Genomic DNA, 11,615 nt, shown 5'->3' with positions numbered 1-11,615 from the left:
TGCTGGCCTCATAAAAAGATCTTGGAAGTAATCCTTCCTCTTGGATTTTTTTGAATAGTTTGAGGAGTATAGATAGGTGTTAGTTCTTCTTTGAATGTTTGGTAAAACTCCTCTGTGAAGCCATCCAGACCCGGGCTTTTGTTTGCTGGAAGTTTTTTATATTATTATTATTGCTTCTATTTCATCAGTTGTTATTGGCCTATTCAGGTTTTCTGATTCTTCCTGATTCAGTTTTGGGAGATTATATTTTTCTAGGAATTTGTCCATTTCACCCCCATTGTCCAGCTCATTGGCATAGAGTTGTTCATAGTATTTTCTTACAATCTTTCTGTGGGGTCAGTGATTACTTCTCCACTTTTGTTTCTGACTTTATTTATTTTGGTCTTCTCTCTTTGTTTCTTGATGAGTCTGGCTAACAGTTCATCAATTTTATTTATCTTTTCAAAGAACCAGCTTTCGGTTTCATCGATCAGTTGTATTGCTTTTTTAGTCTCTGCGTAATTTATTTCTGCTCGAATCTTTATTATTTCCTTCCTTCTACTTACTCTGGGCTTTTCTTGTGGTTCTCTTTCTAATTCTTTGAGTGGTAGGGTTATATAGTTTATTATTAATTTTTCTTGTTTTTGAGGTAGGCCTGCAGTGCTATGAACTTCCCTCTCAGGACTGCTTTTGCTGTGTCCCAGAGATTTTTTCCCTTGAATTCTACTTTGTATGGGGCCGACCCAGCAGAGCGATGGCAGGCCCTGATTGTGGGGACTGGGGACAGTAGTGCAGAGCGCTGCGGGGGCCATGGTTTTGGCGATGAGGCGCTGGTGCGCTGGGGAAGAACAGGAGGTGAGGAGGCAGAGAGGGCAGGTTCCTGGAGGCAGTTCCAGCTAAAGAAGGGGAGGGAAGGAGACCCAGCTCGGAGCAGGTGGAAGCCCAGCACATGGAGAACAGTGAGGCCGGAGGGTTAGGAATAACAAAGGCAGCAGGGGTGAAGGGTTGGGAACAACGAAGGCAGCAGGGGCGAAGGGTTGGGAATAATGAAGGCAGCAGGGGCGAAGGGTTGGGAATAACGAAGGCAGCAGGGGTGACTGGTTGGGAATAACGAAGGCAGCAGGGGCGAAGGGTTAGGAATAACGAAGGCAGCAGGGGCGAAGGGTTGGGAATAACGAAGGCAGCAGGGGCGAAGGGTTAGGAATAACGAAGGCAGCAGGGGCGAAGGGTTGGGAACAACGAAGGCAGCAGGGGCGAAGGGTTGGGAATAATGAAGGCAGCAGGGGCGAAGGGTTGGGAATAACGAAGGCAGCAGGGGTGACTGGTTGGGAATAACGAAGGCAGCAGGGGCGAAGGGTTAGGAATAACGGCAGCAGGGGCGAAGGGTTGGGAATAACGAAGGCAGCAGGGGCGAAGGGTTAGGAATAACGAAGGCAGCAGGGGCGAAGGGTTAGGAATAACGAAGGCAGCAAGGGGCGGGCGAAGGGTTGGGAATAACGAAGGCAGCAGGGGTGAAGGGTTGGGAATAACGAAGGCAGCAGGGGCGAGGCAGCAGGGGGTGAAGGGTTAGGAATAACGAAGGCAGCAGGGGCGGAGGGTTAGGAATAACGAAGGCAGCAGGGGCAAAGGGTTAGGAATAACGAAGGCAGCAGGGGCGAGAGGGTAGGGCCTGGCCAGCAGCTGCCTTGGGAAGAGGATCACCTCCTCTCCTGTTTGCTTTCACATCCCGGTGTGGTGAATGGGAGCAGAGCTGAGCGGGGAAGGGGGCAGGCATCCACAGGGGATGAGGAGCCGGGTGCTTTTGTCCTGCAGGTCTCAGCCGCCCAGAGAGTAGGGGCCATTGGTGGACCCAGGGCTGATATGGTCAGAGCATCTGGTCAGAAGAGGGGCCGAGGAGGGAGACGCAGGGCTAAGCCTGGAGGGGAAGCAGAAGAAACACAGGGAGCCTGGGAGGAAAGAGGCCTACAATGTGGGAGGTGACAGGGAGGGTGTGACAGAGGAGACGAGGTTGAGAGCCTGAGAGGCCAGGGTGCTGAGCAGGTGGCTGTCACCCAGGCTGATGGGGGCAAGGGCACAGTCAGATGGCAGTGTGAGGCAGGGGTGGGGGCTTAAGATGTCTTATAGCTAAGCCCTGAGGGGCATGGGTTGGGAGAGCAGGATGCAGCGCCCCCCCCCCCCCCCAATAGATCCACAAGGGTTTGGAGCTACCCCAGGGCTCAGACAAGGGGCCCTGGGGGTCAGGCTGGCGAGAGGGTGGACAGCAGCCGGTGGCTCTGCTGCACCCTTCCACCCCACCCCTGAACCAGCCCTCCTACTGGAGCAGCCCTGGGGCTTCTGTGGAAATGCTGCACAGCTGGGGCCCACAGCCCTGGCAGGAGCCGAGACACCTGTGCAGGGGACAGGCCAGGGTGTCTATCTGGTGATTTGGCCAAATGCAGCCCTGCCCCTGCAGAACCTTGGCCTTGTGTGCCAGGCTGAGATGGGCAGGGGCTGGGCCTGGACTTGCCCCCTCTGAGCCAGTCTCCCCATATGTGCAAAGGGGATGCACTGACCCTTAGTGGTTGTTGCGTGGTGCCTGGGACCTGCTCAGTGGGACCCAGGGCTGCAAGGGCTGCTGTGCACAGGTGCAGCTGAAGGGGTTTGTGGGCCAGTTTGTTCACAGTGGACGCCTTGGGTTCGGTCTTGCAGGTGGGGGGCTTGGGAGAGCCTTATGAGTTGGAACCTTCCAGACATTGGAAGGTTGGGTTCCGTCCAACTTTGCCATGACTTGCTTGACCTAGGCCAACCTCTTCCCCTTGATGGGCCTGTCCCCTCCTGGAGGCAGACTTAAGCAGGTGGGACAGCATCTGAAGCAGAGCTGGGCAGGAGCTGGTGTCTGCTGCAGGGCAAGTGTGGGCCCTTCTCCCAGGAGACCCTGGGACCAGCAAAGACCTCACTTCCAAGCTGGCTGAGCCATGGGGGAGCTTACAGCCCACCTGCTCCACTGCCTGGAGGAGGGGACACCGGCTCACTCAGGGAGCTGAGACCACCACTGCCATCGGCTTGAGGGGCCTTCCCTGTGTGCAGTGCCACCAGGTGAACCAAGTGCTGGCACAGGGGGGCAACATCAGCCCATGACTCAAGGGTCACCCCCACAAAATCTCCCGAGACACAGCTGAATGGAGAGGCGAGCCAGGCTTAAAATAGCTAAATAAATCTTTAATATTTCTAATTGCAAATGTACAGAAATTGCACAGCCACACAGTCTTAGAACACCAACAACTTTCTCTGTACATTATTACATCGTTAAAAGTCACAGCTGGAGGGGCTCCGGCCGAGACTCCACGTTTGTAGTTTTGTCCTTTTCACATACTTACAAAAGGGGGGCAGGGAGGTGGGGAGCCGGGCGGCTTGGGGGGGGCGAGTGTAGAAAAGAGAGGGGCTGTTTCCCTGGACAGTCTGCCTTTCGCAGACGGACGGGTGGGAGGGAGAGGTGCATCTGGCAGATGCTCTGTGGGGGAGGGGAGAGCTCTGGCCTCGGTTCCCCACCCCCTTATCGGGCAGTTGGAAAAAGTCTTCACTTATAGGAAGTTTGGCAGTTTCCTTCACCCTAAACATAAAAGTTCACCAAATAGGCGCCTCTGTTGGCAAAGCAGAGGAGAAGGTCTCCCGTAGGGTCTGGGCTGGGACCGTGGTCCTCCCCTCACCCCCGCCCTGCGGGCCCTCTGTCTGCAGGCCGTCCAGCACCATGACGTGGGTTCTGTGTGGCCCAGCCAGGGCGCATGTGCCCATCACCCCCACCCAGACAGCACACTGCAAAGCAAACAAATTAATGCCACGGGCAGGGGGGGAGACCCCAGCACCCAAATCCCAAGCGTCTTCCTCCTGCCCAATACTGTTCTCTAAAATATAAAATACAAACCATCGGGGAGCAGCGGTCCCGGGCAGCCCTTGGCAGCACCAGGACTAGAGGACTATGTACAACCGTTAGGTGAAATAGTTACATTACAGTCAAACACCAAGAACATTTACAAAAATGGTCAGACTTGCAATTCAGATAAAAATCTGGAGTCTGTACACGTTTACAGTTTTTGCACTAGGTAAGTAAGGTTTTGGCCTGAGAGCTCACAGCCCAGCCAAGGCCGCCAGCACCGGCCACCACGCTGGCCTCCTGCGCCTGCTGCGGGCCCTGGGACCTCCCCCGTATTGCTAAGAGGCGCTCAGTCCGAGGTCGCTCTACGAGGCATCGGTGGGCGGAGAGTCAGGTGGGGGGGTTGGGGGGGCTCACTGGGCGGACGAAACGGAACCAGAGGACATCACCGGGGCCAGGCCCCGCCTGTGAGACCCCACGGCCTTCCCTCCTGAGGTCTGTGACCCTGGGGGTCTGCCCTCGCCCACCAGCGTGTCCCTGGCCTGACTGTACTGCAGGTTTCGTCTTAGCGCCCATTCCCTGAGCATGGTCCAGGCCCAGGACGGGGTTCAGTGAGGTCTGGGCCACCCCTCCCCCTCTCGCCCTCCTGGTGGGCTCTGTGGCAACCCCAGCCCTGGCACCACGTCTCCAGCCCCTGGGGCAGGAAGGGCTCGGCGCTCTTTCCAAGGGTCTCCTCGCTTCCTGAGGCTGAGGCCGAGGGCTGGCCCTGGCTCAGCCCGTCTCTGCTGCGGGGCAAAGGCCCAACTTTTGTATCCAGGGCGGGGGCTGGGAACAGGGAGGGGCCCAGAGAGACCCACGCTCCTGCCCACCTATGTCCCGCACGTGGGGGCGCAGGCTGACAAGCTACAGAACAGCCTGGAGCTGAGGAAAACCGGCCCAGCTGTGGGGTGTGCCCCTTCCCTGTCTGCGGCGCCTGGTCCTTGGCTGGGGGCCCCGGGAAGGGTGAGGAGGCGGCGGCCGCACACGGGCCGGGTGCAGGCCGCTGCTGTCTTGGAGAGGGAGCAAGTCTAACATCCTCCAGGGCCGCTATTTCCCATGCAGTGCGCACGCTCAATTTAAAAGGCCCCTGTGTTCCAGCGAGCGAGCGGGCTTTTGTTTCTAATGCATACTGCGAAAGGAAAAGAAACCACAGTTATCCGCCTGCCCAGGGTGTGGGCATTAGAATTCTTCACCCTAGAGCTCAGCCTTTCTCTCAGGATGGGCCCCAGCGGCCACTCCCTGCAGGGCCACAGGAGGGCAAGCAGTGCTGCTGGGCCAATGCTGCCCAGGTCTTTGGCTTTGGGAGCCCCAGACACTGGCCCGGGCGGAGGCTCTGATGCGGGGCAAAGGCCCGCAGGTGCGAGGGTCCAGAGGACAGACGGAGCCTCCCTGGGTCTTTTTGGCAGAATGAGGGAGGGAGGAAGGAGGCGGCGGGAATGTGGGGACAGGTCTGGGTGATCCTCGGTTCCTCACAGCAGGGTCCCCGACAGGCTGCATGCAGTGGCAGGTGCTCAGAGCCGGGCAGGGGACACGGACCTCAGGCAGCTCCATCCTCCCCCCCCGCCCTGCCCCCCACTTGTCAGCTCCTGAAACTGCAGGGCAGGGCCCACAGGGAGGGGCCTGGCTGCCAGGGAGCCTGGGCCCCATCTCTTTAACCCCCCCGCCCCTCTGGGCAGCTCCCTCCTTGGGGAGCACGAGGAGTACATGCACTTGGTCAGGTCAAGAAGGAAAGGTGACACACACCAAATTCAATAACCAACAGAGACAGATTCTGGCTGCCCCCGCTCCCGCCAGGCTGTCCCACTCCCCGCGTGCAGTCTCTTCGCCTGAACCCAACACGCTTCTTGGGCAGAAGAGAGAGGGGCTCCCGCTGCGTCAGTCTCTCTCGGCTCCCTCTGTGGCCGCCTCCGGGACCGTGGACGGAGGGCACGGGAGACGAGCCTCGGCCTCTCACCCCCCGCGCTGGGGCTGCAACTGTGGGGTGCTCCTCCCCAGGCCGAGGCCCGGCCCTGGGCCACCACAGTCCTCCCTCTCCTCGGGCAGGTTAGCAATTGCTGCTGTTTCTGAACTCGCCGTTCTCGGTAATCTGCAATTTGGTGGGGTTGGTGGGGGAGATGCCGTTACGGGCCTGCATGCTGTACCTCTCTTTCAGCTGTGTCAGGGCGCTCATGAGGCGGGCGTTGGCGGCGTCCAGGGAGGCGATGCGCTTCTCCTGTGGACAAAGAGGGCGTGAGATGGGGTCACGGAGGGGAAGCATCTCCTTGGGGCTGTGTGCGCCTGCAGGAATGCTGGCGGGGAGGAATGTGGCCTGGAGGAGAGGCCCGTGGAGCAGTGGGCGAGTGGGGCAGGGCGGCCTTGCCGTCATGGGCCACGACCTCCTGGAGTCTGCCTTTCTAACGCCGACCACATCGCCTGCCTCTCATCCTCAACAGAGCAGCTCTAGTGTCATCCATCAGCCGCCCGAGGCCCGGTGCCCTGTGCCTATGCGTGACATGCAGAGCTCACAGCTCCTGGTCCTGTGTGCAGTTTACAGTCTGCAAGGACTGGCCCTATTTCTGGGCGCTTGAGAGGAAAAGGGAACAGGCCTGGGGGAAGGAGGCCAAAAACCTCTAACATGTCTCTCCTCTCAATGCAGTTGGAAAGTCACAGCTCTGAACGGAGCCCCTCCCACTCCCTGTGCCACCTCCAGACTTCCCCATTTGCCTCCCAATAGATCCACTCTTTGGTTAGCACCCCTGGTGAAAGGCAATACCTACCATGTTGCCCCAGGGGGGAGGAGTTGCCCTACCCTTTCACAACCTGTCCTAGTGAGCTGTGGTCCACTGAGACCCTCAAGTCTGACTTCTCAGGGCAAGGATCTGTTCTCCTATTCCTCTGCAGCTTTTGCAGTGGGGTATGACTAAGGATATGGAGAAGCCAAAGTCACCCCCCTTATCCTAGGTCCTTTACCACCTGTGGCCGACCAAAGGGCCAGAGCCCCCCACCTGGGCATCGATGATCTTCTGTTTGGAGTCTACAGCTGCTTGCATCTCTGCGTGGTCCTTCTTCAGCTCCTCCTCCACTGACATCAACCTGTGGCCAGAGGTAAGGACAGTCGGCACGTGAGGGAGCAGATGAGGAGGTGGGTGTGGGCCTGTGGCCGAGGAGACATGTGCCTGGGACAGAGGGCCTCCGGCTGGCCCCTGGCCACAATGTGGGCTGGACCTATTCCTTCCTAGACTTTCCCCCAATTCCACTTCCAATTCCCCAGAAGCCCCTGGGGCTGCCCCTTTCCTGATGTTCTTCCGGGGGGTGGGCGTGGGTGATCGGTCCTCCCCATCCTCCAGAGCGTGGCAGGTGTTATGAGGTCATGGGAACGTGGTCTGGGTGGGAGACAGAGACCCTGGAGGACTCCAGAGCTCTCTCCTCCCTCTGCACTCATGGGGCTGTGCCGGGCACACGTGGCAGCGAGATGAATGAAGTGTGGTCCTTCCCCTCAAGGCACTCATAAGGCCGCAGGGACACGGACAGACAGTAGCTACGCCCTGCACGGGCAGCTCAGGGCCATGGGACAGAGCGGGAAGGGGGTGCACACACGGAACTGGACATCTGAAGGACAAGTTCTGCGGGTGGGAAACAAGCAGAGAAGGCGGGAGGAATGCCATCTGCAGAGGCTCAGAGCTAAGGCAGATGTGGGTCTGTCACCAGCTGCTCCTTTCCTGAGACCCTTCCCGGCTTCGTCCTGCTGGTCTCTCCCACAACTGTCAATCACTCCCCATCACTCCTACCTCCCAACTCCCTTCCTTTGGCTTCTGAAGCCCACACTCTCTGGGTCTCCCTGCCAGCTCCCAGGCCACTGCTGGCAGATGCCATGTCCTGGCTGCCCCTAGGATGTCAGGGCTCTGCTTCCTCTCCGTTCTTCTCGCTCTACAAACACTCCTCAGATGAGCTCATACACTCCCACAGCTTCCTCCCCAGCCCAGCAGCAGCTCCCGTCCCCTAGGTGAGCACTCAGCTCACGCACAGTAGGTGCACAGGGAGGTCAACAGAGCTGGGCAGGCATCACACAGGGCTGTCATGAGAAGTCAATGGGTCGGGAGCACTAGTCAGGAGAAAGGAGTGTGGGGCCACGTGGGGGGTTCCTGTCACAGGAAGGCAGTCATGGAACAAAGCCTACCAGAGGGGGTGGCGGGAGGCAGAAGAAAGGCAGTAGATGGCATCATTAGAAGGGAAATTAGACTGGGGGAGACTTCTGTTTCCAGCTATGATGGAATAACAGGGACTAGATTTATTCTCCTGCCATAAAAAATAACTAAAAAACTATAAAACCAGATAAAATACATATAAAACAAAGTTTTCCAGATACTAAATAACTGGCAGCACAGTCCAGTGATCCCTACAAGAAAGGAACATGCAGTGTGAGCCCCGTCCAGTGCCTGGAGTGTCCAGGCCAAACAAAAGGATGGAGGAGACCCATGGAGGGCAGGAGATGGGGCGCTGGGATTCACAGGACAGTGCGGACAGGAGGAAGATGCAGAGAGAGGGCCCCCTGTCTCCTGAGGGGTCCCCTTAGGTCTTTGGCTGAGGACTGGTCTGCATGCCTGTGAGAAAAGCCAGGCGGGGACAAGAACCACTGGAAAGTTCACAAAACCACTCCAGGAATCGTGCACGTTCCTTCCGAGCACAGTGGAAAGATGTTGTTAACGCAGGAGGCCTCCAGTGGGATCCCCAGAAAGAAACTGCCAGATTGGGCCTCGATTGAAGGCTGTCCAGGACCCGCCCAACAAGTGTAAATGTGAGCCTCAACAGATCCAAAAGTGATTCCAGATAACCTCATTGTGTCCCAGGACAAAGCCCAAAATATTTAAAGGAACACAAAACATCCAGCACGTACGTAAAATTCACAATGTCTGGCATCCAACCAAAAATGCAGAGAAGTAGAAAAACATAACCCATAACCAGGAAGGAAGAAAACTAATCAGTAAAAACAGACTCAGAAATGTCAGATGATAGAATCGGTAGGCAAGGACATTAAAACAACTATTATAAATATATTGCACATGTTCAAGAAAATATAGAAAAGCATGAACGTAAAGAGAAGTATATGGGATTAAAACCAAAGTCTAGAGGCAAAAGTATAATAGCTGATAAAAAAAAATACTTAGCAGATTAGACACCGAAGAAGAAATGATTAGAGAACTTGAAGACAGAGCAACAGAAATGATCTAAGATAAAAGACAGAAGAATGGAAACAACATAGAATCAGTGGGAAGTGAGGCAATATAAAGCAGCCCAACATATGTGCAATGGGAGTCCCAGAAAGCAAACTGAGGAGGCATGACTATGTACCCACAGACCCAAGAGCTCAACAAACCCAAGAAACATGAAGAAAACCACACTAATCAGTGATAAGTAAGTAAATCTTAAAAACAGTCAGAGGAAAAAGGTATGCTAAATACAGAGGAACAAAGATAATGACAGAGTGCCCATTATTACAGCCAGTATTAGCCTGGTATATTCTGAAGGTTAAAGCAGGCCTACGGCCTGTGTTTGTAAACAGCCACACCACACAAACAGTTCTGCTGTAACAGCAGAGTTGAATAGTTGCAACTGACACCAAATGGCCTGCAAAGCTGAAGACATTTATCACCTGCCCCTTAACAGAAAATTTCTAACTCCTGTCCTAAAGCAACCACAAAGAGATTAGCTAATAAACCAATAGGAGATAAAATGGAATCATAAAAAATACAAAAGAGGGCCAGAAAAAGGGAATAAAACAGTCCAAATAGAAAACAAGTAGCAAGATAATAGGTTTAAACATAATTATATTGACAATTACATTAAATGTAAATGGTCTAAACACTTCAATTAAAAGGCAGAAACTATCAAATAAAAAGCAAGAACCAACAGTAAGATGTCTGTAAGAGTAATTCACTTTATATAGAAACACAAAGATGGGTTAAAAGTATAAGGATTGAAAGGGATATACCAGGCTAATCCTATAATTACAATTAAGTTCTGGCAGCCTTATTAATATCAAAGATGATTTCAGAGCAAGGAATATTATGAGAGCTAAGGAGGATGACTTTATAATACAGAGGTCAGTTCATCAAAGTACATAACAGCCGAAACCGGTTTGGCTCAGTGGATAGAGTGTCGGCCTGCGGACTGAAAGGTCCCAGGTTCGATTCCGGTCAAGGGCATGTACCTGGGTTGCGGGCATATCCCCAGTAGGAGATGTACAGGAGGCAGCTGATCGATGTTTCTCTCCCATCGATGTTTCTAACTCTCTATCTCTCTCCCTTCCTCTCTGTAAAAAACCAATAAAATATATTTAAAAAAAAAAAAGTACATAACAATCCTAAATATGTATACATCTAGGAATAGTGTTTCAGTGTACGTAAAGCAAAAACCAACAGAAATAAAAGGAGAAATAGACAAACCCATAATTATGATTAGAAAATTCAACATCCTTTTCCCAGTAATTGACAGAACAAGCGGAAAAGCTAGTAAGGATACAGAAGACTTGAACAACACGATCAACCTAACTGACACTTACATTAGGGAGGAAATATGCCAGGATTGGTTAGTAGAGATAAATGTGTTAAATAAGCCACTGAATTCAGGAAAGCATGCACCTCTGAGCGAACAGACACAAAGAGGAGGTGGTTAGGAGGAAAGTGCTTCCATTTTTGTGACCACACATGTGGAGAGAGCAAAGAGCAGAGCTGGCAGTCAAGTGGACAGTGGGTTTCTGTGACCCTGGTTACAGGCCCTCTGCTCACGCTAACCATTTTCCAATGAACAAACCCAGAGGTAAATGAAACAATAATTAGGAGCAGAAAAACAGGTCATCTAAATAGGAGGGATTTGGGAAGGGTTTTTGTAGTGAATAAATTTAGCATGAAGCCCGGTGTGCTGGGGAACATCCTGGCTACTGCACTCCTGTGAAATGTGTCCAGATGACAGGCTCTTGTACCTGGTATTACTGTCATAATAAAGTCAACTCCAGGACTGGGACTCTGTGGGTTGGCCTGGATGCTACACTTTGCACTCCCTGCCCACAGACACAAAGGTGCTCCCACCCTACTCAAGAGTAGGGAGGGGGGGGGAAATCAACACAGAATCTGATATAAACCATCAATAAAGATGAGTCAGAATTAACACCCATCCCCCTCCCCCGAAATCTTCCTGTATGACCCCCATAGGCACCTTAAAACCCAACACATCCAACACTGGTGTCATCACCATCCCCCTCTCTCCCCACCTGAACTGCTGCTCTTTCAAAGTTCCCCATCTCAGTAATTAGCACAACGACACACCCAGATGCTCTTGGTAGAAAAGTCTGGGGATTATTCTGTCTCCTTCCTCCCTCTCACCTCCCACCTTCAGCCACAGAAAGTAACTGACGTTCATTCCTATTTTTCCTGCCCTGAACTGGGTCCTCATTGTCTGTCTTGGCACCTCCAATCTGGCTTCTGCACTCCCGAGTGCTCACCAAGGAAGTGGGACTCCATACAGGGCCCACAGGTCCTCCCAGAGCTGGCCTCGGCTGACCTCACTTCTGCCAGGCCTGGCTTGCATTCTACCGTCAGCACACACTGTACTCTGTGGAGCTCCCACACTCCAGGCTACCTTCTACTTCTAGGCCTGTGCCACAGTCCCCACCCCCTGGGACACTTCCTGCCTTCCTGTCTCCACACTCCACTCACCCTGCAGCTGGTCAGCCCCTCCCCGGAGCCTCCTGGAGGGCTGTGTGGGGCCAGGA

The 11,615-nt window shown here is 54.1% G+C and overlaps 1 protein-coding gene across 6 annotated transcripts in view; it reads right to left on the bottom strand.

The window, feature by feature from the left end:
* Positions 1-3,156: 3,156 nt before the first annotated feature.
* Positions 3,157-11,615, bottom strand: part of LOC118667129 (DAB2 interacting protein) — a 160,748-nt gene continuing 152,289 nt past the window's right edge. For 5 of the 6 annotated variants that reach the window (XM_036329900.1, XM_036329898.1, XM_036329903.1 and 2 more), the window contains 2 exons: positions 6,853-6,940; positions 3,157-6,080 (listed from right to left, as the gene is read on the bottom strand). In XM_036329900.1, coding sequence (XP_036185793.1) covers positions 5,913-6,080; positions 6,853-6,940 — 256 coding nt within the window. In that variant the 3' untranslated portion in view covers positions 3,157-5,912. The remainder of the gene's footprint in view (positions 6,081-6,852; positions 6,941-11,615) is intronic. The other variant, XM_036329902.1, reaches the window with a different exon arrangement.

The sequence above is a fragment of the Myotis myotis genome, unplaced genomic scaffold, assembly GCF_014108235.1.
Source record: "Myotis myotis isolate mMyoMyo1 unplaced genomic scaffold, mMyoMyo1.p scaffold_m19_p_12, whole genome shotgun sequence".
Classification (NCBI taxonomy): Eukaryota; Metazoa; Chordata; class Mammalia; order Chiroptera; family Vespertilionidae; genus Myotis; species Myotis myotis.
The sequence above is the reverse complement of the archived record's forward strand: the minus strand, read 5'-3'. Positions and strand labels throughout refer to the sequence as shown.